This window comes from Leptonychotes weddellii, chromosome 1 (genome assembly GCF_054177405.1).
Source record: "Leptonychotes weddellii isolate Sample4059 chromosome 1, ASM5417740v2, whole genome shotgun sequence".
Lineage (NCBI taxonomy): Eukaryota > Metazoa > Chordata > Mammalia > Carnivora > Phocidae > Leptonychotes > Leptonychotes weddellii.
In genome coordinates this window covers 9,010,010-9,037,881 of record NC_138369.1, presented here as the reverse complement: position 1 = coordinate 9,037,881, position 27,872 = coordinate 9,010,010, and the positions used below count along the sequence as shown (strand labels likewise).

General features: G+C 48.9%; 1 protein-coding gene and 1 long non-coding RNA gene across 12 annotated transcripts; one reads left to right on the top strand and one right to left on the bottom strand.

Annotated features, from left to right (window-relative positions):
• Positions 1–423: 423 nt before the first annotated feature.
• Positions 424–27,662, top strand: AKAP8L (A-kinase anchoring protein 8 like). 11 transcript variants are annotated; one of them, XM_031030953.2, is made up of 15 exons: positions 424–575; positions 6,015–6,089; positions 11,163–11,195; positions 11,504–11,561; positions 11,664–11,744; positions 13,601–14,054; positions 14,157–14,253; positions 14,337–14,407; positions 14,770–14,833; positions 15,633–15,741; positions 17,190–17,331; positions 17,434–17,539; positions 17,772–17,902; positions 27,099–27,194; positions 27,271–27,662. In XM_031030953.2, the coding sequence occupies exons 1-15, from the start codon at positions 563–565 to the stop codon at positions 27,583–27,585; spliced, it is 1,845 nt and encodes a 614-aa protein (XP_030886813.1). In that variant the 5' UTR covers positions 424–562; the 3' UTR covers positions 27,586–27,662. The 11 variants fall into 11 exon arrangements, 8 of the variants coding, with proteins under 8 accessions (XP_030886813.1, XP_006736119.1, XP_081670736.1 ...); XR_014143647.1 differs by having other exon boundaries at positions 11,504–11,744; positions 17,434–17,682; positions 27,271–27,409; XM_006736056.3 differs by having other exon boundaries at positions 11,504–11,744.
• Positions 23,417–26,854, bottom strand: LOC145720583 (uncharacterized). The gene is made up of 2 exons (XR_014143664.1): positions 25,173–26,854; positions 23,417–24,962 (listed from the first exon to the last, which is right to left on the bottom strand). It is a non-coding gene; the product is annotated as an uncharacterized LOC145720583 (long non-coding RNA).
• Positions 27,663–27,872: the final 210 nt, after the last annotated feature.

Here is a 27,872-nt window from a genome sequence, read left to right as displayed (position 1 = left end):
TTGAACGTGTGCCGAGCATCTTGTTTGGCGCTTAGTTGTAATTTTCGTTCCAGCATGGCCATACCGTGCTCGTTTTTGGAGCTGAAGGCCAGAGAAGTTAACAACCTAGGTTTCTACCGCACCTCAGTAGCAGGGCTGGGACTGGAACAGTGCCCTGGGCGGTAGTTCCGGCTCCCTCTGGCGGTCCTCCAAGGCACCCGCGCTCCCCGAGCCCAGCCGCGCTTGGGCCTCAGGTCTTCCCGTAGTACACAGTTCCGCCCCTTCGAATTCTGCAAGATTCCGTCTCCCGGCCGTCTTCTCTCAGCCAATCATCGCGAGCTTGGGATAACGGGGGGCGGGGCTTTCACGAGACCGGCAGCACCATCAGTCTCTGACATGAGGGTGGGCTGGGATAGACAGCGCTCTCATCCAATAGGAGTAAATCCAGAGTCCGACGCGAGCCAATGGGGCCGGGAGGTGGGGTTCGGTCGTCTTAGAAGGGACTCGGGATTGTCGCCGCTATCCCGGCGTCGGACGTGTGGGACAGCTGCCTGAGTCCTCGGGTGCAGTGTTCGCTGCTGCCATGAGCTATACAGGTGGGCCCGCAGGGTTGGGGTCGGACTTCGGGTGGGGAGGGACAGGGACGTGCCAGAGCCGCACCGTGCTCGCCCGCACCTCCCCAGGGGCCTGGACGCTGCCCTCTCTGCGGTCACAAAATGGCGCCGCGGGTCCGTCGCCTCAGGTTCGCCCCGCTCACGCCTTGGCGCCTCAGTTCTTTGTGCTCCGGGCCTCGCGTCCGGCTCCCGGCCGCCCAAGGTCTTGGCCTTTGTCGCCTATCCGAGGGCCCCGGCTTGAGCGTCTGCGTTCTCTGAGCCCCTCACCTCCGGCCTACGTCCGGTCTCCTCGGATCTAGGGACCTCAGGTCGCCCTTCCTCAGGCCTTAACCCTTCAGATCGGGCAGCGGGCTGGGCTGCCGTCGCCATTGCCGCAGCCTACCCCGCGCCGTTTCCCTGCAAAATGCCGCAGCTACGCACCCCCCAGCCGCTTTGCCTGCCCCAGGCTGGGAGAGGCGCCAGGCCCCAGGGCGATGAGCGAGGGAACCTTGGGCCCAGGGGGCTGGGGCTGAGCCTGAGCCTTGAGAGGAATGGCCGGCTTTTCCATTAATTCATTCACCATCTGTCAGAGTCATCGCGTCAGGTGCTGAACAGGCCCTGGGAAATTGACAGGAAATCCTCAAGCAGCTTATGGGCGGACCTTAACAGGAAAACCAATGAATGTAGGATATCCTCCGCGCTCAGTAAGCCGAGGGGCTTGCTCGTTTGCGGGGGTGGGGTGGGGTGGGGGTGGTTGGGGTCAACGTAAAGAGGTGACGTTTGAGCAGAGACCTGAATGGAGTGAGGGAGTTAAGGATATCTGGCCCGCGGTGCCGTTGGCATGAAGACCCAGGAGCAGAAGCCGCCTGGCTTGCTAGAAGATCAGCTAGCGAGGCCAGTGGGATTTGAGCAAAGAGGGAAGGGTGGATGATGAGATCGGAGAGGGGGCCCTGGGCTATGCTTGGACGGTTGTGAATTATCCCTGGAGGAATCTGAAAGGCCGCCTGGGTTTGCCTTGGCAGTAACACATGAAGCTTCTCAGCCGGGAGCCATAGACTAGGCCTCCCCTTTGACGGGGGTATTAGGCTCGAGCAAGTATAGTTGCTGGGTAACCTGCATTCTCCTTGGAATGTTCGGGACTGACAGTGATACTGGATCCTCCTCTGGTGCTGTTCCGTAGGCTGTTTTATGTTAGACTCAGCAAAGAAGTAGTGCCAGGGGTCCCTCCTCTGGCCCCCAGGTGAGGAGCTTCGCAAGAACCCTAGTTTTTCAAGCAACCATCCCTTAGCCCAGTGGTTCTCAACCAGGGGTGATTCTGCCCTCCTGCCCCCACCCCCCAGTACATTTGGCATTGTTTGCAGTGTTTCTGGTTGTCATATCTGGGAGTGGAGTTATTACCATCATTCAGTGGATAGAAGCCAGGAATGCTGCTAAACATCCTATAATGCCCAGGGCGGCCCCCACCACAATAAATTATCCAGCCGGGAATATCAGTAGTTCCAAGGTTGGACAGCCTTGCCCCAGCCTTTGTGTGGCTTTCCTGGTTCAGGAGAAAAGTCAGTAGGGTTGTTGCTGCCATCTCTGGAATTGAGACGTAATCCTTTTCACCAAGTCATACCAAGAACTCGAAGACGGTTTGTTGGTTTTTAGAGACAGGACTGCTAAAAAAAAAACAGAAGATGAATGGTTGGGTGCTGTGAAGTAGCTTAATAATGGAGCATTTAGATTTATAGACAAGGAGACTATAGTTAGAGAGGTCACTAATGGCCAGGTCTGAATTTCAACTCCAGATCTTGTAGGCTTTAATTCTTGGCTCACTGAGGGAACCAAGGTAATGAGATAATGATTATTTTTTCCTTGATCTTGATCAACTAAAAACCATAGCAGCTTTATAATGTGAGTCTTTCCCTTTTAAGAAGCAGACCACTAAAGTAAAAAAACATTTTAAGTCACATTTCAAACAATTTCTTTGCCTTTAAGAAGGAGTTCTGGAGGCCTTGAAGCAAATGTTACCATTATTTTATCAAGCATAGGAGGTGATTAAAATAATTTATCTTTTTGATAACTTGTCCAGCTTTTGAACCTAGTTACTTTATGTGTACTTCCCCTCTCTGGCACTGAGGGGAAGGATGGGAGCAATGGGAAATTAGGACAGAAAAATCTAAAATCAGGCCTTCAAACACTACCAAACCTTTTATAAGAACATTGATTTCGGGGTGCCTGGGTGGCTCAGTCGTTAAACGTCTGCCTTCAGCTCAGGTCATGATGCCAGGATCCTGGGATTGAGCCCCCATAGGGCTCCCTGCTCAGCAGGAAGCCTGCTTCTCCCTCTCCCACTCCCCCTGCTTGTGTTCCCTCTCTCTCGCTGTGTCTCTCTCTGTCAAATAAATAAAATCTTAAAAAATAAAAATAAAAGAACATTGATTTCACACAGTTTGTGTTGGGAGTGTGTAAGGGGTTTAGCTGAATGGTTCTGGCTTGGGATCTCTCGGGTTACATTTTGGTTGTCACTTGGGACTATAGTCATCTGAAGGCTTGATCGGGGCTAAAGGATCCACCTCCAGGATGACTCAAACTCACATGGCTGGCGAGTTGATGCTAGCTGTTGGTTCCTCACCATATGGGCCTCTCCACAGGCCTGTTTGAGGGTCCTTACAACATGGTGGCTGGTTGCCCCCAGAGTGCATGATCTAAAAGAGAGCAAGGCAGAAACCTTGAAAGTCCTACTCAGTCATTTCTGCAATCTTACTGGTTACACTGGCTACCTGTATTAGTTTGGGAAGGGACAGCAATTTTAGGAAGCAATAATCAGTAGAGGCCATCTTGGAGGCTGGTTACCACCAGATGGTAGAGGTTGGAGTCAATCTAACCTCATTCCAGTTATCTTCTAGTTTTTATCACTTTCTGTCATTTCTTCAAAGAATCCCCTTCCAAAAAAAGAACGAAAGGAATAAAATTGAGAAGCTTTGTGTATTTTTTTTTAAAGATTTTATTTATTTATTTGACAGAGAGAGACAGCGAGAGAGGGAACACAAGTAGCAGGCAGAGGGAGAGGGAGAAGCAGGCTTCCCATTGAGCAGGGAGTCTGATGCGGGGCTCCATCCCAGGACCCCGCCAAAGGCAGACGCTTAACAACTGAGCCACCCAGCACCCCAGCTTTGTGTATTTTTGAGTGAAAAAGGTGTCACAGTCTAACCAAGAGGGAGGGAGGGATTATGGTGTGTAATTATCATAAATCCATGGTCTGCCCCTTAGCTTTCTATGGCCAAACACTTATTTTTTCACCCAGAGCTGTTCAGGGTGGTAAATCAAACCAAGAAGAGAAGGATTTACAAGCCAGATAAGGATTTATTCATAATTGAAGCATAACTTGCTAAAGAAGATCCCGCTCTGGAGACGGTACTGTGCAAAAAGATGTTAACATAGGGAGGACAGAACTAGAGCAGAGGTTGCCATTGACCTCTGAAGGTTTGGTGGATTATGTTCCCTTTTTCCCAGGGAAGAAGGAGGGCCCCTCTCCCTTGAATAGACATAGATTCTTTGCTCTGCAGCTTTCATACTATGTTCCAGTTAGTATTCCTGTCAGGGTGTGGTGGTTCCAGCTGCAGCTGCAGTATGTTTAAACCATGTTACCTGAAGTCTGGAACCATTTTGCTGGTGGCTGTATTGCTGAACAGACAGGTTTCCGGAAGCTAGTTAAGCAAACAGTGGAGAAGGTAGGTGTAGGGTATTATTTTTTACACTGTGGGGCTTCCCCACAAGTGAACCATCCAAAACATGCTTTCAGTATTTCTTGTGGACATTGTTTAGGATGTAGGCATCTTGGGAAGGTCCTTGGTCCCTGGAGGGAATCCATTGTAACTTACCCTCTTTAATTAGGGAAGGTAAAAAAAGATTAGCGTGGTTACTTTTGCCTTTCTCCTTCCCCAGCACCAAGTCTCAATTCCCTTCTCTGGGAAGTAAAGATAAAGTGTGGGTCCACTGATCTTTACTTGAAACCCTTGGAGCTGGGTGTATTTTGGAATTCTAGCTTGAGAGAAGGACATTCCACAACACCCCCACTGGGGTCTGGGGCAGCACCCTGTAATTAAATGCATTTTTTCTATACTAGGTTGGGTAAAGAAAAATTGTAATTGTCCTCACAGGTCAGTTTTGTCCCACAATGACTGTTGGCACCACATATGAGGAGAACACTTGGTTTTCAGACTTTTTGGACTTGGGAACTGCAGGGTAAGGGATCTTGGCCCTGTTCCCTTTGTTGGCTGTGATGAGGATGAAATAAAATAATGCAGATAAGGCTCTTAGCACCCTGCAGGGGAAACACTTGTTCAGTGTTGGCTTTTGTTGTGGTCATCTTTGTTGCTATGGTCCTAAAAGATGAGCTAGAGAGACTGTCAACATGTAACTGCCTACCCCAGGGGAGGCACTTGGTGTATGCTTTCGTTGTAAAAAAGAAAAAAAGGGGGGGCTATTAAAGGTACTAACTTTAATTTTTAGGTCATGAATTGGCTCTGATGAGAATAGGCAAATATTGCCTCTTATGGTAGCCATCGTAGTTCCAGTGCTAAGGGTAAATCTTTTAAAAATAATGTTTGTAAATGTAATTTTAAAGATAGTGTCAGGATTCGTCATTTAAGAGCAATAGTTTCTGATAGAGGTTCAAGTTTTCCTTACTTAGTACTAATTCATCTTAAGTCAAGAAATAGTTTGGGGGACACCTGGGTGGCTCAGTAGTCGGTTGAGTGTCTGCCTTCGGCTCAGGTCATAATCCTCAGGTCCTGGGATGGAGCCCCAAGTCGGGCTCCTTGCTCAGCAGGGAGCCTGCTTCTCCCTCTCCCTCTGATGCTCCCCTTGCTTGTACACACACACTCTGGCATATAAATAAAATCTTAAAAAAAAAAAAGTTGAGAAAGTAGGAAATAATATGCATACTCTGCATAACATTGTTCGGTAAAAACATGCTCACCCCAAGTAATTGCATTTTATACACATTTTTTAATGGGAAAACTAAAAAATACAGAGCAGTTTTGGTTTCAGATCTGGGGGAAGGGAAGGGGTAATATTTGCCTTAACATTGTTCAGAACCAACCCCCATCCTTGTTTGAATTGGAGGCAGCTCACCTTTTGGTCATTTGATAAATAAGTATTTTCCTAATTTAACTGAATAATTTGGGCACTCATTTATCGAAACTGAATACTGGTTTAAAATGTTTGAACATTTTTATCCAGTTCTTCTGGTGTAGCAAGTTAAATATAGCCTGCCTTTTCATTAGCTAATATGTTCTGGAGGTATAATTAAAGTGTTGAGAAGCTAGAGTGTTTGGAGGCTTTCCACTGTGGGGGCGGGCGGTGGCCTGCCAGCCAGTCTGCACTGAAGGGTAGTCTTAGGTTATCTCCATGTGGCTTGTTTTGGGAAATTAACCACACTGTGCATGTATTTAGGCTTTGTCCAGGGATCTGAAACCACTTTGCAGTCGACATACTCAGACACAAGCGCTCAGCCCACCTGTGATTATGGTAAGTGTGGGCCCCTGGGAACCAGAGGGTGAGTGCTCTGCCTTCTAGTGGCAGAGCAGCCTCGTGTCTTCTCAGTTGCCGTTGATTCTGCTCTCACTGTCTTTCTTGTCCAAACGCAGTCTTGTGTAAAACCGTGTGGTGGGCTGTTAGAATAGCTAGTGCTTCCCTTGGAGGCAGTAATGGGAAAGATGCCTGCTTACGGAGTAAGCTGGAGTTCTTGGAGCTGTAAATAATTGGTTCCTTTGACCCTGTAACATGTTGTTAGAAGTGCATATGGTCTGTGACAAAGGTCTGGCTTCACAAAATCCCCTTGAGGGCCTGGGAAGGAGAGTAGCCAATCAAAGTCCAAAGGATTGGTCTGATCAGAAACCTAGCCATCAGTTTAGCTTCAGGGTAGTGTGTGGGACCTGTATGAAAGAGAAGCTGCCTGTCTGAATCTAGCAGGGGTTTTAGAGACAGTCAGACCATCTCAAGCCAGCAGGCTTCTCACACAGGGTTGAAGGAAAATGTCCAATCAATTTCTCAGTCATGATCAGACATACTAAATTTCTAATTCAGAAATAGCCACTCGACAGAATCCGTAGATGTTCTCTTGGTATGCTCTGGCAACCCCTAACTGCCAATAAATGCTGGACTTCCTGTGGTCTGTGACCATAGATGTCTGAGAAGGAGCCCTCTTTGGAATTAATAAAGATAATGCTTTGCTTGCTGAGGTGGGTAGCTTGTTGTACTACTAGGATCTGGGGAGAGACTGAACTTACATTGTGACACTGCCTCAAAAGTCACTGAATACATGGACATAAACTCCCTGAAGTATTAGCAGCCAGTCCCAGGGGGAGAAGGAGACTTAAAATGTTTCGAAATTGAGTAAGGAGGTATCAGGTGTTTCCTAAATGAGGAGAAACTTGGTGTGTATGGCTTCCCTATCTTGCCCTATCTGCCTCACCCCTTTTAATCAAACAGTCCCAGATTGCACAGCTTTTTTGAATTCTTTTCCCTCTGGTTTACATAGTATCGGTACGAGCATTTTAGCAGATGCACCGTTTGCAAATCTTTTCTCCCAGTCTGTGGCTTGTCTATTCTCTTGTCAGTAGTGTCTTTCAATCAGCAATAATTGGGCCTTGGATAAACCTCATTGGCTGCGATACTGCCAATGAAGTCCTATTTATCAGTCTTCTCTTTAATATATGGTGATTTGGGGGTCGCATCTAAGAAATTTTTGCCTAGGGGTGCCTGGGTGGCTCAGTAGGTTAAGCGTCTGCCTTTGGCTCCTGGCAAGATCCCAGGGTCCTGGGATTGAGCCCCCATGTCAGACCCCCTGCTCGGCGGAGAGCCTGCTTTTCCCTCTCCCTTTGCCGCTCCCTCTGCTTGTGTGTGCTTGCTCACTCTCTCTCTCTCTCTCTTTCTCTCTCAGGTAAATAAATAAATAAAATCTTTATGAAAAAAGAAAGAAAGAAGGAAATTTTTGCCTAACCCAAGGTCACCAAGATTGTCTTCTGAGTTTTCTTTTAGATGCTTCCTAGTTTTATGTTTTCCATCTGTTCTATGATCTATTTTTAGTTAGTATTTCTACAAGGTATACAGTGTAGGTCAAGATTCTTTTTTAACTTCGTTGAAAATCAATTGAACCTATATGTGTGGGTCTGTTTCTGGACTCAAATTCTGTTTTGGTCATCTGTGTATCTGAATTTCCTCCAGTACCAGTCCGTCTTGATTACTACATAATGAGTCATGAAATCAGTTAATTCAAGTCCTCCGGTTTTATTCTTTTTCCAGAATTGACTTGGATATTTTAGTTCTTTTCTTTTTGCATATAAATTTTAGAATCAGTTTGCCAATTTCTGTAAGAATTCCTGCTGAGATTTTGAGTCCAATGGCCTTGAATCTATAGATTCGTTTGGGAGAATTAACATGCTAACGACATTAAGTGTGCCAATCCATGAATACAATGTCATTTGATTTATTTAGATCTTTGATTTCTTTCATTAGTGCTTTGTAGTTTTCAAAACACAGATCCTGCACATAGTTTGTTATATCTGTACCTTAGTATTTCATATTTTTAGTGCCAAGGTAAATGGTATTTTTAAAAACTTTAGTTTCCAGTTGTTCATTGCTAATTTGGAGAAATTGGGTTGATTTTTATATATCGACCTTGTAATAAACCTTGCTAAGCTCACTTATTTTTGTAATTCGTATAGGTTTTTTTATGTAGGCGATTGTGTGAAAGAATAAAAATGGTTTTATATTTTCTTTTGGCTTAAATTGCAAGAGCAGTATAACAATATTTAAATTACATTTTGGGGGCGCCTGGGTGGCTCAGTCATTAAGCATCTGCCTTCGGCTCAGGTCATGATCCCAGGGTCCTGGGATCGAGCCCCACATCGGGCTCCCTGCTCCGCGGGAAGCCTGCTTCTCCCTCTCCCACTACCCCTGCTTGTGTTCCCTCTCTCGCTGTGTCTCTCTCTATCAAATAAATAAAATCTTTAAAAAATTAATTAATTAATTAATTAATTACATTTTGGAAAATAGTCAACTGCGATCCCACCATTTTAATACTTTCGTCAGCATTCCTGTTCTAAGTAGTTGAATAATTTATAGGTGGATAGAATTGTGTATCCTGCTTGATTTGCTTACTGTTAGAAGCATTTCCTTGTACTACATAAGGCTTAATGGATTCTTTTTTGATGCCTGTATGAGGTATGTCACTGAGAAGGTAGGCTATAACTTCCTTGAAGTTGAACATTTACATTGTTTTATATTTTTGTTCTATAAGTGTTGCTTACTGTGAACACCTACTTTTCTTCTGTTTGTTTTTCTCTTGCTAAAAAAAATTACATCCCAGGGTGCCTGGGTGGCTTAGTTGGTTAAGTGTCTGCCTTTGGCTCAGGTCATGATCCCAGGGTACTGGGATCAAGCCCTGCATCGGGCTTCCTGCTCAGCAGGGAGGCTGCTTCTGCCTCTCCCACTACCCCTGCTTGTTCTCTCTCTCTCTCTCTCTGTGTCAAATAAATAAATAAAATCTTAAAAAAAAATTATGTCCCTAAAATTTCCTATGTCAACACTGGTCTCATCCTCCTCTGGAGGTGGAAGTGAGCTCTGATGTTCTTTTGGAAGGGGCAGGTCTTGGGGACTCCCTAGGTCTCATAATATAGATAAAGGTTTCCCCTTCGAAGGGACCTGGCTGAGAAGCCTCCTTCAGGGAGTCTGATTTGCTCTGGGCATAGCAACTAGCACATGGAGAGTGCTTTCTGAGTCCTGTCTGTCACAGGGCCATCACCTACCTGTCCACTTGTCTGTCCTTGTGTTTACAGTTTAGCGTCCATTCCTGCTTCCTTTCCTTGTACTTCCTTGCTCTGTTCTGGCAGATTTTTAGCAGCTAAAGCCCTGGAGGACCATACACAGGCCTCATAAGCAGAGTCCCAGTGGGTCTGCCTTTGCTTCCCAGTCCTGTCTCCTTTTGAATAGCCAGTGTCCACTGTTCCTGGTGCAAACACCATGTGACCAGGCTCTTGTTAGTTGCTGGGGCTAAGTGTGTATGATTCCTTGGTTGCCTCTGGCAGCCTCTCTTCTTGCCTGTCAGAACTCCTCTTTTGCCACTCGTCTCGTACGTGATTTCCTGCTGCCGGCCGTCCCTTGCTGCTTTCTAGTTAGAAGTGTCTCCTTTAGGGGCACCCGGGTGGCTCAGTCGTTAAGCGTCTGACTTCGGCTCAGGTCATGATTCCAGGGCCCTGGGATCGAGCCCCGCATTGGGCTCCCTGCTCAGCAGGAAGCCTGCTCCTCCCTCTCCCGCTCCCCCTGCTGTGTTCCCTCTCTTGCTGTGTCTCTGTCAGATAAATAAAATCTTTAAAAAAAAAAAAAAAGAAGAGTCTCCTTTAACAGACAGTGCTCTGCGCTGCCCAGCACTGCCAGCCACTGCTCTGTGTACTCATGACGATAGTTGTTAAATAAAGGAATGAATGAGAAGCCTCTGCTTTGACTTCCCCAACCAAGAGGATTTTTGCTTTGTGAGCTCTCTGGAGCCCAAGGTGCATTAACATAACAGTTATCTGGGGTTCTTTGCTGGTTTCTGACACCTCCCCGTTCTGTTTATGCACTGGATTAAGGAGGAACCCAACTGTAGGACCTACCTCAGCCTGCCCCTGTCCCTCTTTTCAAGTTTATACACTCTTGCTCTCCTGTGACTGGACTCTGTCATTCCTCACGCTGCCATCTCAGAGCTTTGGTCCCTGCCCTGGGATGAGCATGTCTTGTCTGTCTGCAGGGTAGAGATAATAGGGAGTAGGAGACAACTCTGGAGTCTCACCAGAGACACTGGGAAAGTTCTGGTGGACCCCCTTGGGCAGGAACCATGTTTGCTTGACTTGGAATTCCCACTTGGCTTTGCACTTCGTCAGTTCTCACTGGCTTTATGTTTCTGAAGGGATGAATTTTTCTTGTGTGCTGTGATAAAATCCAGAGCATATTTAGTTTATAATCCAGATTATTCTCTCAATAGCATTTCTCAAGCTGGGAATTGTCTTGTCCTTACCTCTGCTAATGTGTTTCAGCATAGCACACTCGAGATTCAAGGGCTTGGTGGCCCTCCCTGTTAAGGGATATACTTGGGGGACTAGGCTAGTCTGTTTCTCTGTTCCATATGGCTTTTTTTGGGTGATTTGAATGACATGATTTTCATGGTGGATGTGGGCTCTGTGCTGAACTTCTTGTACAGCGTAGTCTGTGTGAGGCACCAGAAACCATTCTCCTCTTCCTCTGACTGGTGCTTAGCAGGAAGTGGGGGTAATCTAATTCTGGCTTCTCAAGGGAGGAGTATGAGAGCCAGATTCCTCAGCTGGCGGTGTTGGCAAAGGGGGGCCCTGGAAGTAGCAGACGGTCAGAGCCACGGAAGTTCAGACACCAGGGCACAGGGTGACCTGGCTTGTTTATGGAGTGCTCTTAAGCTCAAGGCTTCTCAGGGGAGGTTCATTCTTCTGTCACCAGTCAGATACTGGGAATCATCATCTTTGTGCCTGAATTAAGCTTTTGTTGTATTGTAGTCAATTGTAGATGTAATTGCGCTTTTCCTTTTTGTAGGCTATGGAACTTGGAACTCTGGGACAAACAGAGGCAAGTATTCCCATGATTGCTCTCCTCTCTCTTGGGATTGAACTGGTTGTGTGTTTCTGACACTGCCCAGCTTGCCCAGAGTGTGTCGGGAGGTGCCTTTGGGGGCCCCGGGGCCAGCTACTCTTTCACAGGAGGTCCTGGGCTGGGACCCACCCAGCGGAATGGCCAGGCCCACCCAGCCTCGGGTGGCTAGGGTCCCCAGCTTGTCTCTGTGACAGATGTCCTTGTCTCTCTGTCTGTCTCTGTCTGCCTATCCTCTCCCTATCCCTGCCATCTCTGTCTGTCCGTCTCTGTCTTCCTCCTTGCAGGCTACGAGAACTATGGCTATGGCTACGGCTATGGCCAGGATAACACCACCAACTATGGGTATGGTATGGCCACTTCAAACTCTTGGGAAATGCCTAACTCTGACACAAATGCAAACCCTAGTGCTGCGGGTAGCGCCAGTGCCGATTCCATTTTGTCCAGAATTAACCAGCGCTTAGATCTGGTGCCACACTTGGAGACAGACATGATACAAGGAGGCGTGTACGGCTCAGGCGGAGAAAGGTGAGTAGCTGTCTGCCCAGGGCTGTGGCTCTGCCGGGGCGCCTGCTGCCTGACCCGCCTCCTGTGTTGCCTTCCTGTCTCCTTGCTTTACTGCTGGGGCTCCCAGACACTGCTCAGGGTCTGCTGTGCTTCCCTTCTCCGGCCCGGGCCCCCTCCCTGCCCTTTGCAATTGCCTGGTGGCCAGTCTCTCCCCCAGCTTGTAGGGGGAGGAACGAGCCCCAACTGGGCCAGCTTCACTCAGGACCGGAGTGTGAAGTGGCCCCTCCATCTGGAGACAGCCATTTGGAGTTCTCATGAGACTTTGTATCCTACATGGTGTCAGGGCAGGACAGATTGGGCTGGGCATGAAGCAGGGCGGTGAGCCTTTGGGGCTGACCACAGCGAGCTGGGCTGTCCCCACATAAGAGACAGAGCAGATGTGGATACTTCCAGGCCACTCTTCTGAGCCTGACAAAGGTGTGCCTATTGGGCCTCAAAAGTGCCTTTGTAAGGAACTATTGTCATCCTCATTCTTGAAACACAAGAGGTCACACTCCTTGCCTGAAGGCACCCAGGAGCAGGTGGTGGAACTGGGCCTGCCTCCTAGATGTGCCCTATTCCGCAGCATCATGCTGTGTTTGTCTCTCACTTTCTAAACTGGTGCTGGCTCAGAGGTCCTTGGACCCTAGTGAGAGGCTTCAGTGAGGAGGGCACATGTTGGCGTGGAGCATCCTAATGGCTCCAGCTGACAGATGGGAGGAGAGCAGAGAGTAAGGAGGGGTTGAGCCAGGCACTGGTGGGTTCGGGTGAGGCCCCAGGGCCACTGGGGGCAGAGGCTGCCAAAGGGACTTGCACGCATTGGCTCTGTAGCAAGCAAAAAGGGTGGGGGGGGGGAATCCCCAGACATACCCCATGCCGTCGTGCTTGGCAGCCACTGTGCTTGGAGCTGAGGCTGCTTAAGGCAGAAAGGGCTTGGCTTTTGGCTCATGGCTGTGTGGACCCTGTCGCTGCTGGTGCCAGCTGCCTGTGGACTTTCTTGCTACAGCCTAGAACTGGGGAGCAGGGGTGAGGGAGGGCTGACAACTGGGTAGTGCTGGCTGCTTCTGCCACAGCTGCTGGCACTTCTTGGCTGCCCAGGTTTGCCGGAGGGGCCTCTGTGCCTGTGAGATGTGTGGGGTTAGGGACTGGGGTACGTGGGCTGCACCCACTGTTAGAAGAGCTTTCTGTGGCACTCTCTTTCTCCCAGGAGGGAGGTTTGGCCTGCCTTCCCAGTTGCTGTGGAGGGTTTGATCCCACAAGGTTGATGTGATAGAGCTTATTCTCTAGTCCCTTGGCAGAATCACAGTGACTTTCCCGGGAAACACTCTCCACTTTGTCTCCCTTCTCCTTTTCGATGGTGAGGGCCTTTGGAGGATTGGAAGTTCCCTCAGCCAAAAGGGATGAGACCAGCACAGTGTTTCCCATGGGCATCATCGGTCCTTTTGGACAAGTATTTGTGTGCCTGACTGCCGCATACCACAGGACGCCGGGGTGCTTGGTTCTGCCCCCTAGGAATAGCCTTGGTCATTGTGGCTACCACAAATATGTACATGCTTCCAAAGGGCTAAGGGCTGCAGGGTGTCTCTGCCCCTATCTGAGACCTACTCCATCCCGTTGTCAGTTTTTCTTTAGGTCCCCTAGCTGGTGCAGAGGCTCCTGAGAGGCCTTTTTATTGGCATTCCTGAACATTGAGCCTCTCTGACAGGGTGGCGTAGGTGCTGGAGTAGGACTTCCTGTCCCCAGGACAAGGAGCTTTGGGGAAAGGCAGGAACAGTAGGCTCCACCCAAGGGTAATGGAACCTGAGGGCATCCCTGATGCTTGCCACCTGCTTCTGCAGATATGATTCCTATGAGGCCTGTGACTCGAGGGCCATTCTGAGCGAGCGCGACCTATACCGGTCAGGCTACGACTATGGCGAACTTGACCCCGAGATGGAAATGGCCTACGAGGGCCAATACGATGCCTACCGCGACCAGTTCCGCATGCGTGGCGGCGACACCTTTGGCCCACGGGCTCAGGGCTGGGCCCGGGACTCCAGGAGTGGCCGGCCGATGGCCTCGGGCTATGGGCGCATGTGGGAAGACCCCATGGGGGCCCGGGGCCAGTGCATGCCTGGTGCCTCCCGGCTGCCCTCCCTCTTCTCCCAGAACATCATCCCCGAGTACAGCATGTTCCAGGGCATGCGTGGCGGGGGCGCCTTCCCAGGTGGCTCCCGCTTTGGCTTCGGGTTTGGCAATGGCATGAAGCAGATGAGGCGGACCTGGAAGACCTGGACCACGGCCGACTTCCGGGTGAGTGGAGGAGGCCATCCCTCCTGGCCCCTGACTGGGTGGAGCGAGGAGCGAGGAGCATGGAGCCACCTGCCCTGACCCAGCTCCCTCTTTCCAACCCAGACCAAGAAGAAGAAGAGAAAGCAGTGTGGCAGTCCCGATGAGCCAGACAGCAAAGCCACCCGGACGGACTGCTCAGACAACAGTGATTCAGACAATGGTGAGCTGGGCACTGGCCTGCTGCTCCCTGCCCCCCCACCCTGTGGGGCTCCTGGGCTGAGTTTGTCTCTTCATACTTTTCAGATGAGGGCACTGAGGGGGAGGCCGCAGAGGGCACTGAAGGCACCGAGGCTGTGGAGAAGGGCTCCAGAGCAGTAAGTGGCTGGGCTCTGTGCATTGTCAGCAGGTGGGGCCTGTGAAGAGTGGGCTGGCTGAGCCCCTGTGCCTCAGAGCAGGGCTCTCCACGGGGGCCACAGGCCATCCTGATCATGCACGTGTGAACAGCACAAGGGAGGTGGAGGTCTGGTGGAGAGAGCACAGGCTGTAAGCAGGCCATCCAGCCGGAGGCCGGGCTTCTTTATCAGGAAACGGTAGAATGAGCCCCTCTGTGCAAGGGCTGCTGCGGGGTTGTGAGGCTTTTGGCTTAGTGCCTGGCACTTAGCAGGGCCTTGTCATTCAGAGCCATTATAAACAACTGTACACGCTTTAACATGGGGTTTTTGAAATGGTGTCCTAGGAAGGAGAAGACGAAGAGGGAAAAGAAGAAGGCAAAGAAGAAAGCAAAGAGGATGCAGAAAAGGGTGAGTCTTCTGAGTGGCCTGGATGCCAGGGAGACTTCCAGGCGCTCACAGTTGGAGGGATCCAGCCGAGGGCAGGGTTGTGACAGAAATGTGGACGGCATTGGTTTTACCTTCCGGTGGGGGCAGTAAGCAAAAGAGTTGGGGGGAACCACAGGCATACTCCCTGCCCTCGGTCCTTCAGTAGTGCACAGTTCCAAGTCCTCAGTGGCTGGTATCTGAGCTGGGACCTTCGGTGCAGTTTTTACGGCTCTGGTTTGCGTGTCCTCTCCCTTAGCGCCTCTCCAGCCCCTGTTGGGAGTCCGTGTCCCCCTACCTGAGTGATGAGCGCCAGCAGGTACCTAACAGCAAATCCAGCCTCAGCCCACTGTTGCCGCGGTGCGCCGTGGGGGGGTGGGCTGAGCCCTGTGAGCTTTCGGGTCTTTACCTCTGGGGGCTGCACTTAGGCCTCAGCCATGGCCTCCCTGCATCCCGCTGCCTGGCCCCTCTGAACTTGTGCCAGTGTCCCCACCGAGACAGCTTCTGTTTGCCTTCCAGCCTCCCTGTGGCCCTCTGCAGAGTATGGGTGTTCTGGAGAGCGGTGGGGTCAGCCTGTGTCCTCCCCTCTTCGGGACCTAGGCCCAAAATGGTTCCCTGCCCAGCCCAGGGTGCCCAGCCCTGCTCATGGCCGGAGTCCTTGTTTGAACGGCTGTTCTCAGAATGGATTGTCTGGAGTAGAAGGCGGGTGATCCAGCCGGAGGCCCTAGGGCCTGCCCTGACCTGGTGGAACCAAGCCAGTGACTGTACTCCTCTATTTCTACAGGGGCCCTGAGCACCCAGGATGATAGTGGCCAGATCAAGCGCAAGTTGCAGGCAGGCAAGAAGAGCCAAGACAAGCAGAAAAAGCGGCAGCGAGACCGCATGGTGGAAAGGTAACCGGCTTCCCTCCACTCCTTTGCCTCTGCCTCACTCTGGGGCTGCCGCCTGGAGAGCAGGGCCATAGCTCTGCCGCCTCGCCGCCCTCTGGCCTCCCTCGGGAGCTGCCACCTGCTCGGCCGTGCATGGACCCTGCTTCCCGCCAGGCCCAGCTCCCAAGGCCTGACTCGTTCCCCGCCCCACTGCGGCCGCCTGGCGACCGCTAGCGTCTTTGACCTGAGACCCGACACTGCTCGGCACCGTTGCCCAGAAGCTCCAGCGCTAGGTCACTCGGCGCACGAGCCCCGAGGTGCACTGGGGGCCTGATGCCCCTGCGGGAGGGGGCCAGCTCATCAGAGACTCGAGGTCCAAGGCGCCTGTGCCACCCCAGCTAGCTGCCAAGAGGCCGCCGTCGTGCCCAGGAGAGATGGCAGCACCTGTGGGCTGTGGCAGCCTCGGGCCTGCCCTCTGCCCTGCCCGCCGGCCCTGTCAGGCCGGGCCTGTCTGCGGCTGAGGCCTTCACGCCCCTTGGTCGGGTCTGTCTGCCCTCAGGGCTCCCGCACTGGCGCTTGCCTCCTCCTCCGCCTCAGACTCTTGCTCTTGCTGGACCTTCCTCAGCCTCGCCGGCGCCCGGCCCCTGGGCTCTCCAGACAAAGCTGACCCCGTGGCCCAGATAAGGACGTCCGGCAGAGGTAGGGACCCGCCCCGAGGCCTCGGTGGCGGCTGGCCTCCTCCGCCCCTTGCCACGGCGGCCTGCTCCAGCCCAGGCCCCAGACCCCGGGCTTCTGCTGTGGACACCAGGCCCAGACAGAGCACCTCGCTCAGGTGACTCCAGGCTGCCCTCTGGCAGGCCAGGCGGGCGTCCTCCTTCCAGCTCAGACTGGTCTCTTCTTGGAAGAGGAAGATGAGGCAGCAGGAGCCCAGGCCTGCTTGCCTCCCATCCCTCCCGACACCACCCCCAAGCATTCTGAGCAGAGGATGGGCTGGGCCTTTCAGTCCCCCAGACCCAGAAGGAAGATGCAGCACCTTTTCGGGCCCTGCCTCGGGACTGCGTACTCCAGTCTGCACCTCAGGGCCACCTGGCTCACGCCAGGGCATCCTTCCTTCCGGTCCCCAGCTGGGCCAAGTGCACACGCTCGTGCCCAGCCTTGGTAGAGAGGCCCACCGGCAGCCTTCCAGCGACTCCTTGCCTGTTGCAGCAGCTGCTGCCTCGGGTTTCAGCCTCCTGTCTGGGAAGGAAGAGCTCCTCCCCTGCCCCCCCACGTTGCAGTAACTGCAGCCTGCAGACTTTCTGTCCCTTTCTACTCCCGACCCCACTGGTCCCAGCCTGTCCCCCTGCTGGGACCGCACTTCAGAGGCCCGTGAGCAAGGCCTGTTTCAGGGCTCGCAGCTGGGTTGGGTGAGGCGGCAGCACTGCTCCCTGGGACCCTCAAGGCCTCAGCCCCTCGTTTCTTTCCTGTGGCAGGATCCAGTTTGTGTGTTCTCTCTGCAAATACCGGACCTTCTACGAGGAGGAGATGGCCAGCCACCTCGATAGCAAGTTCCACAAGGAGCACTTTAAATACGTAGGCACCAAGCTCCCCAAGCAGACAGCCGACTTTCTGCAGGTGAGCCTTGGAGCAGCAGGACGGCTGCTCTTAGCTTCTCAGACCCCTTGGAACATAGAGCAGCCCGCACAAACCTTGGTATCTCCTTGGTATCTTCGGCAGGAGTATGTCACCAATAAGACCAAGAAGACAGAGGAACTCCGGAAAACCGTGGAGGACCTTGATGGTCTGATTCAGCAGATCTACAGAGACCAGGATCTAACCCAAGGTGAGGAGGTTCCATCCCACTCCAACCAGGCAGACTCAGCCTGCCCTCCTCTGGTTCTCAGAGTGGGGTCACAACACCCCTCTGTTCCCCCAGGGAGGGTCAGTGAGAACAGCCTCAGGCCCACGTGGAAATGGCAGGGCGAGGTGAGGAGCTGGTCTGGTGTTTTCCCTAAACTGCTGGGTCTGTCTCAGGCACCTGGAGCCGGTGGTGACCCTCCTTCTCCCCTCTGCAGAAATTGCCATGGAGCATTTTGTGAAGAAGGTAGAGGCAGCTCACTGTGCAGCCTGTGACCTCTTCATTCCCATGCAGTTTGGGATCATCCAGAAGCACCTCAAGACCATGGATCACAACCGCAACCGCAGGGTGAGTGGCCACCAGTGCCCTTCCGCCGTCCTGTGGGTTGACTTGCGGGGAGGTCCTGGGGTTATAACCTCTGCTTGCCCGTGAGGAACTGCAGGAGACGTGGCGGGGCAGGCAGATGTAGACTTTTCTGGCAGTGTAATCAGTGCAGCTGCAGGGAGAGGGGAGGGGAACGGGGACTCTGCCATTAGAGCTGGACCTTTAAGGCTATGGGATATGGGGACCTCCGTGTGCATAGGGGCCACAAGCCAGAAGAGATTCAGAAACCCAAGAGGAAGTGTACATTGTGCGTGTTGCTGGAGGAGGGGTTCATGAGGGCTGGGCTGAGGGGCTGGGCTCACTCCTATAGGCAGCAGTTTTTAAGTCCGGCACTAATAGGATTAGAGTTGGTGTGGCACCTGGTGTGGAGGGAGACGGATGGGGGGGCGGTGGGGGGCACACGAGGAACTGCTGCAGTACCAAGATACCGGAGTGCCTCCACTTTGGGAGTGATGAGAAAGGCTGGGCAGAAGGACTGTTTAAGGGAGTGAACAGGAGTCTGGGATGTCTTGGGCTTCTGGCTTGGGTAACTAGGTAGACAGAGCTGCTGCTAAGATAACGGGGTAGGGATATGGTACAGGGAAAGGGGTGAGTCTGGCAAGAAAGTGAACAAATTCAGTCTTGTTTTCCATTGTATCATCAGTGCCTAGCACACAAGCCAGAGGAGGTGTTTTCTGATTGAGGGGGTGACCTGCTGGGCTGAAGGTGGCTGTTAGAGGTCTGCTCTGGGTGGGGCTGGCGGCGGGGGGGGCGGGGTGGGGGGTGCTGCTGTGCAACAGGGAGAGAGCTTGAGAGTTCCAGGACCAGGTCTGGGCCAGGAGAGGCTTGACTGCCACCACCCTGGAGGAGGCAGAGGGGATTTATGTACAGATGATGGCAGCCAGGGGGAGCATAGGAAATAGCATTTCTCAACCTTTTTCCACGGCCATCAAATTCATCTCTGGTCTTTCTTGATGCACTGATTCTCAACAGTAGGATGGGGGTAGGTGGTGGAGGAGATCCTGTGGGGATCTTGCCAACACCAGGTTCTAGAACTGGGATCTGATAAGGCTGTTGGAAGAGAGCAGACTGCAGTGCATGATATTAAAATGTGGGAAATCTAGGTGAAATGAGTGATAGCCAGTAAAAAAACTCAAATTTTTTAAATTTCTTTTAAAAAAAAGAAAAAGCCATAGCTGCTAATAAAGGGGTACAGAAGGGTGAGGAAAGACGGAAGATACTTAGAAATTAGCACCAGAGGTTGTTGATTTATAGAGATTTGAGTATAATTTAAGTACTGTATTTTTAGAGATTCCAGACTGTAGGAATGAATGGAAAGCTTCTAATTATTATTTTTGGTCACAGCTTTATTGAGATATAATTCATATAGCATACAATTCACCCATTTAAGCTCTATAGTGCAGTGGTTTTTAGTATATTACAGTTGTGCAGCCATCAGCACAATCAGTTATAGAACATTTTTATCACCTCAGAAAGAAAAGATAAATTTATCATGTGCCTTTTAGCTATCACTCCCTAACCACCCTGCCATGTTTCCCTGGCCTTAAGCAACCACTAACCTATTGTCTGTCTCTGTATATTTGCTCATTCTGGGCATTTCACGTATATGGAGTCATGTAATACGTGGTCTTCTGTGATCAGCTGCTTCCACTCAACATAATGTTTTCAGGGTGTATCCAGGTAGCATGTGTCAGAACTTCATTCCTTTGTATGGCCTAATCATATTCTCTTGCATAGATATACCACATTTGGTCTGTCAATTCATTAATTTGGGCATTTGGATTGTTTTCACCTTTTGGCTATTATGAATTATGTGATTACAAGCATTTGAACATTTGTGTACAAGTTTTTGTGTGGGCATATGTTTTTATTTCTCTTGGGTGCATATCTAAAAGCGGAATGTCTAGGTCCAATAGTAACTCTGTTTAACTTCTTGAGGAACAGCTGGATGTTTTCCAGAGTGGCTGCACCATTTTATATTCCCATCAGCAGTATGTGCGGGTTCTGATTTCTCCACACCTCTCTAGCACTGATTATAGGACTTTCTGATTCTAACCTTCCTAGTGGGTGTGAAGTGGTATCCACTGTTTATTTATTTATTTATTTTTTAAAGATCTTATTTAGGGGCGCCTGGGTGGCTCAGTTGGTTGGGCGACTGCCTTCGGCTCAGGTCATGATCCTGGAGTCCCGGGATCGAGTCCCACGTCGGGCTCCCTGCTTGGCGGGGAGTCTGCTCCCTCTGACCCTCCCCCCTCTCATGCTCTCTCTCTCATTCTCTCTCTCTCAAATAAATAAATAAAATCTTAAAAGAAAAGAAAAAAAAAGATTTATTTGAGAGAGAGAATGAGTGGTGGGGAGGGGCAGAGGGAGAGAGAGAAGCAGACTCCCCACCTAGCAGGAAACCCGATGTGGGGCTTGATTCCAGGACTCTGGGATCACAACCCGAACTGAAGGCAGACGCTTAACCAACTGAGCCACCCAGGCACCCCTATTTTTTATTTGGGTTTCCCTAATGACAGTGATGTTGAACATCTTTTAATGGGTTTGTTGGCCATTTGTCTATGTCCTTGGAAGTTGGAGAATATCTATTCAGATCCTGTGTTTATTAATTGTATGGTCTTCTTGAGTTAAAGAGTTTTTTATATATTCTAGGGGCGCCTGGCTGGCTCACTTGGTTAAATGTCCGACTCCTGGTCTGGTTTCAGCTCAGGTCATGATTTCAGGGTCATGAGATCAAGCCCCGCCCATGTTGGGCTCCGCACGAGTCGGCTTGAGATTCTCTCCCTATCCCTCTTTCTCTTCCCCCTCTCCCCCCACTCTCACTTCTGTTCTCTCTTAAATAAATAAATAAATAAATAAATAAATAAATAAAATCGTTTAAAAAAGAGTTTTTTTATAAATTCTAGATACAAATCCTTTATCAGACCTACACTTTACAAACATTTTCTCCCAATCTGTGGGTTGATTTCTCACCTTGATATGTCTGTAGCACAGAAGTTTCATTTTGACGAAGACCAGTTACTTATTTTGTTGGCTTGTGCTTGGGGTGTCATGGCCAAGAATCCATTGTTAAATCCAGGGTCACAAAGATTTACCCTTGCATTTCTCATAAGAATTTTATAAGTTTTAGCTCTTTTAATTTGGATCTTTTGATTCCATCTCTTTTTTAATCCAGTTTGACTATCTTTTGATTAGATTGCTTAATCCATTCACATTTAATGTTACCACTGAGATTATCAGATTTACATCTCTTGTTCTATTCCCCCTTTACTGGTTTTTTGGTTTTTTTAATTTTTTAGTGTAACATTTTAATTTCCTTAATGATTTTTTGTGTGTGCTACATTCTTTGGGGGGGGGCATCATTTTCTGAGTGGTTTCTCTAGGCTTTATACATATTAATTTCTCAGAATCTTTTTCAGATATAATAACTTAATTTCAGTGGGATTGAGTTACTCCTATATAGTTCTCTCCACATAGAAGGTTATTGTGTTATTACTGTTGTACGTAGTATTTTATCTGTATGTTATAATCCCAGTAACCCAAAGGCAATAGTATAATACAGTATCATGACTACTTTATGTAATTTTATGTCTTTTAAGGAAGCTTACAGAAGAAATGAGAGCAATTACACATTTCTAGTTTTTGTTATATTAGCCTTCTTATTTCTCACTTTTGGTTCTCTTCATTTGAGTTTTACCTGTGGATTTAAGTTAGCATCTGTAGTCACTTCCTTATTAGTTCAATACAGCTTTAGTCCCCCCACTTTCTTTGTGCCATTATTGTTAAACTTGTTATATTTCTATATGTTATAGGCCAGACAGTACAAGTGTGTCTGTGTGTCTCTGTGTGTGTATATATTGCTTTGTACAACTTCTTTTCAGTCAGTTGAGAAGACAAGCAAAGAATTACACGTTTATAGTTTCTTTTATAATTATTTTTATTGGTCTTTCACGTGGATTCGCATTACTGTCTGGAGTCACTTGCTTTCAGCCTGATGAACTTCCTTTGGTATTTCTTACAAGATCCGATGGCAGCAGACTCTCTCAGGTGTTCTTGATTGTGGAATGTCTTTATTTCACCTTTATTTTTGAAAGATAGCTTTGCTGGGCATAGGAGTCTTGGTTGACACTTTTTTTCTTTGAACATTTTAAATACGTTATTTTGCTGCTTTCTGGCATTGTTTCTCATGAGAAGCCAACCTTTAACCTTATTGGGATTCCCTTTTAAGTGATAATTCATTTTTCTTTTGCTGCTTTCAACATTTTTCCCTTGTCTTCAGCTTTCAGCATTTTTATTATGATGACTCTTCTTGTGGATCTCTTTGTATTTATTATACTTGGAGTTTGTTGAGCTTGTTGGATGTCTAGATTAAAGTTTTTCACCAGATTTATCAAGTTTGCATGCATTTTTTTCTTCATATATTTTTTTCTGCTTCTTGTTCCTCTTCTTCCGGTGTTTCCATTATGCATGTGTTGGGTCATCTACTGGTGTCCCAAGGTTGTCTGAGAATATTTTTCTTCCTTTGTTCTCTGTTTTTCAGATCATAGCTCTACCAATCTATAGATTCTCTAATTCTTCTGCCAGTTCAAATCTACCATTAAGCCCATCTAGTGAATTTTTCATTTCAGTTATTGTACTTATTTGTCTAGTCAAATTATTTTTTGAAGGCTCCCTCATCCCCACAACGTGAAGCCTTTGCTAGGGTGCCTTGGAGGAGGAAGCCATGGGCAAGTGCACAGCCACCCTGGGATAACAGTGGTTTTTGACTGACAGGGTTCTCTTTTTTTCTTTCCCAGACTAAACTTAACTATTATAAACTACACAAATTGTTGGTTGATTGCTGTGTTGTTTCCAGCAATGCCTTGAGGCATTAAATTGCTCTCCAATCTGATCCAATTAAATAAGTCCAGGCTCTTTTATACAGATTATTTTTGAGGTCATTGAGAGTTCTGAGCCCTGGAGGCTCTTCTTAGCTGTTTTATTGGTTCTCTCTGGTAACGGGGACAGCTGATGGTTTAGCTTATATTAGTATCAAATCTACCGGTCTCCTTTTAATTGCTTTTCCCCACACCCTCCACTGTTTTGAGAGAGCCCTCTGTCTTGAACTTCCTTACACACTTGTGAATAAAGTAAGTTCCTTTGGAAAGAGATTTGGGAGCTCACTGTTTTAAGGCCTGTCCCTTGGTAAAACCTGGGCCTGGTAGCTTTTCATTACTCAGTGTTTCTTCATTTGCTGTATGTCCTTAGGACCTTTTCCTTTGACTTTAAAGGGTTGTGTTGTTCTATAGTCTTCATCAGTTTCACTAGGGAGTAGGTTCACGTAGCTTCTCAAGTTGTCATGCTGGAAGTCTATCCTCTGATGTGTTTTTAGCAAGATTTTTAAACCTAATTCCAAAAATCTGATAAGGATAATGCCAAAATGAAACTGTAGATTAGTTTATTATTAAAGAATAAATGTGTTAAGTATAATATTAGTAATTACCAATCTGGTAGTGATTCAACTGTGTACTACACTATAAGTAAAGTTTGTTTCTGGAATACAAGGATGGTTCAGTAAGAAATTAGCAACAGTATCAGTATGAAATGCTAGAAATGAAAACTTTATATGCAAATAACATGATTATATTCTTAGAAAAGCTGAATGATTCCAACAAAATGGTCTTTGAATTAACAGAATGTAATAAAGGAGTGGAATTCAAGATAATACCAGAAAGTAATAGCCTTTCTCCATTCTGGTAATACCCAGTTAAAAATGAAAATGGGGAAAAATCTACTCACAGTAACCATAAAGTGTATAAAATAACTAAGAATATAGATTTAAGAAGAAACGCCAAGGATAGGAAATAAGAATTCAATGAATAGAGTAATAATGGTGTTCTTCATAGGAGGTTTAATAGCAGAACAAAACAAACACTACATCGCCCCATATTAGTGTGGACAGTTCATGGGATTCCAGTCATATTCTGGCGAGGGGGACTGGATGAAATTGCTTTAAAGTTTATGTTGTAGAATTAAGTCTAACAACAGCCAAGAAAAAAAAATTTTTTTTAAGATTGTACTTATTTATTTGACAGAGAGAGACACAGCGAGAGAGGGAACACAAGCAGGGGGAGTGGGAGAGGGAGAAGCACGCTTCCCGCGGAGCAGGGAGCCCGATGCGGGGCTCGATCCCAGGATCCTGGGATCTTGACCTGAGCCAAAGGCAGATGCTTAACCAACTGAGCCACCCAGGCGCCCCAACAGTCAAGAAAATTATAGAAACGGTGGTAATTGAGTTCAGGGAGTTGGTTTAGCAGATATAACTTTTTTCAAAGCCACTGCAATTAAAAACAAAAAGTGATATTGGCATAGTAATAAAGCAGTGGAACCAGAATAGAGTCTAATGAAAGATGCCAGTATGTTTTGGAACTTAGTAATTGTCAAAGTCAGTACAGGTTCCTTATCTGAAACTCTAGGGCCAGATGTTTTCAAATTAGTTTTTGGATTTCAGAACAGCTACATGGTAATGATCACTAACATCCCTAGTGGGACCTGGGAAAATGACTTGTAGTTGAGCCATCAATAATGCCTCAAATGACTTATGTAAGTGGGATAAATAAAGATGGTATAAAAACACAATGGAGGGACGCGTGGGTGGCTCAGTTGGTTAAGTGGCTGCCTTCGGCTCAGGTTATGATCCCAAGGTCCTGGGATCGAGTCCCGCATCAGGCTCCTTGCTCAGCGGGGAGCCTGCTTCTCCCTCTGCTTGTGCTCGCTCGCTCTCTGACCAATAAGTAAATAAAATCTTATAAATATATACATATGTATATACATACATACACAATGGAGCTTAGGAGAAAACTCTTCCTCTGGATTTCAGATTTGTGGAGAAGGGATTATTATAGACCCATATGTCAATTTAATGGAGAAACAATTTATCTCATTAATTTCTGGGACAAAAAGCTGGACCCCTAACCTCCCACCATATATTAAATTCCAGAAATAATGTGAAAAATAAAAGAGCAAAATTTAGAAGATTGTTTACCTTGGGCGCCTGGGTGGCTCAGTTGGTTAAGCGACTGCCTTCGGCTCAGGTCATGATCCTGGAGTCCCGGGATCGAGTCCCGCATCGGGCTCCCTGCTCAGCGGGGGGTCTGCTTCTCCCTCTGACCCTCCCCCCTCTCATGCTCTCTCTATCTCAGTCTCTCTCTCAAATAAATAAATAAAATCTTAAAAAAAAAAGAAGATTGTTTACCTTAAGGTTACAGAAAGCCTTCCTGAGCAAGCCAGGAAACCCAGAGGTCGTGGAGAAGATGACCTCCTAGAATGCTGGGCAGGTGGCCCCATGTGTGTATTAGATCGCTCACATTCACTAATGGGCGGGAAATGCCACAAGAGGCCTCATCCTTCTTTTTTCTTTCCTTCAACCACAAAAGTATCCAACAGTAGTAACACCTGATGCTGCTGAGGAGGCAAAAGGATAAGTACATTGTTTTAATACAGGTGGAGGAAGCCAACTTACTGTAACTTAATACAACTTTTTTGCAGAGTACTGAGGCACCATCACTTTGGGGAACCTGTTGGGTAGCACCAACATGGAAGTATTTAAGTTTATTCTGGTGGTGTTTGGTTCTTGTAGCAAAAATTTTGAAACCATTAAGTGGGCTTCCCTTGGGAGTTGTGTGTCCATCTCTATGCCTACAAGGGAGGAGGATCATGTGTTGGCAAGTAAGGAGGTGCAGAGGAAATGGTCTGACCTAGCATCCTAATTGTGCATCTTTAACTTGTTTGATTTTGATCATGCATGAGGGCTATCCATATTTTCCCCAAATAGTAGAGAAAATGAGTAAAGAAAGAAAGGTGAATGTGGGAAAAGGGAATAGAAACAGCAAGTGAGAGGATGATGTAAAGAGTTGGCTGGGGTGCAGCCGTAGGGTTCCTGGGGGTGGGTTCCCCCATGCCAACAAAAATGGCTTTTATCATCTTCTTTCAGCTTATGGCTTTACACATACATTATCTTCATAATGATGAAAGTGAGATTTGCCTGTGCTTAAACCATTGAGGAAACCAGTTAGCATTTCCGTGTAAATCCTTCCAGACAAAAAGGCTCTGGCATGTTGTGCAAACTGGCCCATCACACACCTTTCTCAGAACACAGGAGGAGCTGAGCCCTATTTTTTTTTATAAGATTTTATTTACTTGACAGAGAGAGAGGGCACACAAGCGGTGGGGAGGGGCAGAGGGAGAGGGAGACTCCCCGCTGAGTGCAGAACTCCACACGGGCCTTGATCCTAGGACCAGACCCTGTGAGATCATGACTTGAACTGAAAAGTCAGTGTCTAACCGATTTAGCCCCAGAGATGTCAGTCGTCTAACCGATTTAGCCCCAGAGATGAGCCCTATCTGCATGGTGTTCTTTTGAATGTTTTATTTAACTACTTCACAGAACTTTTAGGTGCTTTCCAGTTTTTCACTACTTCAACTATGTGCATGAATGTTTCCAAGTCTTAAACTTAGGCTAGAGTCTTGTAAAGAATTACTGAGACAAATTTTTGAGACACTTTTACTTTTGATACATTTTATCAGACTGCTTCCCAGAAAGTAAGTAAACAGTTGACCCTGTCATCGTCAGGGTAGAACGGTCTCTCTTCACTTTTGCCATTTGGGGTATAATTCTTCATCCTGGGAATTCTATGGGTTAAAAGGAGGTACATCACTTAAATGTACTGTTTGGCATTTGTATTCCTGCTCTTATATCCTCCCTGTTGATCCTAAAGAGTTCCTTGCATATGGGCAGTTGGCTTCTTGTTATGGGTTGCACCTCTGGCTTTTAGGTTTCCTAATTTGTTCACTGTTTGTAGTTTTTATGTAAGCACATCAGATTTCTGCTGTACAGCTGTAAAGACGTATGTCTTTAATCAATTACACACAGTACGTATGGTGTGGAAGAATGGAGCATTCGAGCAAAGATCAGATCAGGTCTTGGCTCCGTGCTTGTAGAGTGGCCCTACGCTTGCACCCAAGGTACACTTGTACACTTTCAGCACGTGGTTAGAGTGCTTGGCTGTGCTGAGCTCGGGGCAGGGGGGTTTGGGAGGGCTCCGCAGATCTAGTGGGGTGGGGGAGGGGGGCTTTCTGGCGCCCAGACCAGCCTCTCCAGCCCTACCTGCCTTGCCTGCAGCTCATGATGGAGCAGTCCAAGAAGTCCTCGCTCATGGTGGCCCGCAGCATCCTCAACAACAAAATCATCAGCAAGAAGCTGGAGCGCTACCTGAAGGTGAGGCGCGCCGGCCCCTGGCCCCCGGCCCCCGCGGGTCCTTCCCTCCCTTCAGCGTTCGCCTCCTTCCCCACAGGGTGAGAACCCGTTCACCGATAGCCCCGAGGAGGAGAAAGAACAGGAGGAGGCCGAGGGCGGCGCCCTGGACGAGGGGGCGCTGGTCGACGCGGCAGGGGGTGCGGAGGGTGCAGAGGGCGCGCCGGCGCAGCCCCCAGTGCCCCCGGAGCCGGCCCCCGGGGCCGCGTCCCCACCACCACCGCCGCCCCCGGAGGAGGAAGAGGAGGAGGCCGTGCCCCTGCTGGGCGGGGCGCTTCAGCGCCAGATCCGCGGTATCCCGGGCCTCGATGTGGAGGCCGACGACGACGAGGAGGGTGGCGGGGGCGCACCGTAACCCGGGCTCCGGGCGGGCAGGACCCGCGTGGCCATATCTGGAAGCCGAGCCTAATAAAGCTCTTCCCATCCCACTTATTTCTCGTTAGTTTGTTGGTATGCAACACGGTAAGCGTAGGAAGGAGCGGCAGGCGCCTCCGCGCGGGACCCAGAAAAGGGTGGGAGTGCGCCTGCGCACTGGCGGCGGGAAGGAAGACGGGAGCGCCTGCGCGCAGTAAGACTCCGTGGCCGCACCAAAACTCCCAAGATGCTGTGGAAGCCGAGCCCAAGCAACCGGAAGGCCCGCTG

Bases quoted from the DNA above. Each gene is read 5' to 3' on its own strand.
- AKAP8L (XM_006736056.3), top strand. The intron at 15,742-17,189 runs GTAACCGGCTTC...TTCCTGTGGCAG, and splicing joins CGAGACCGCATGGTGGAAAG to GATCCAGTTTGTGTGTTCTC. The intron at 17,540-17,771 runs GTGAGGAGGTTC...TCCCCTCTGCAG, and splicing joins AGACCAGGATCTAACCCAAG to AAATTGCCATGGAGCATTTT.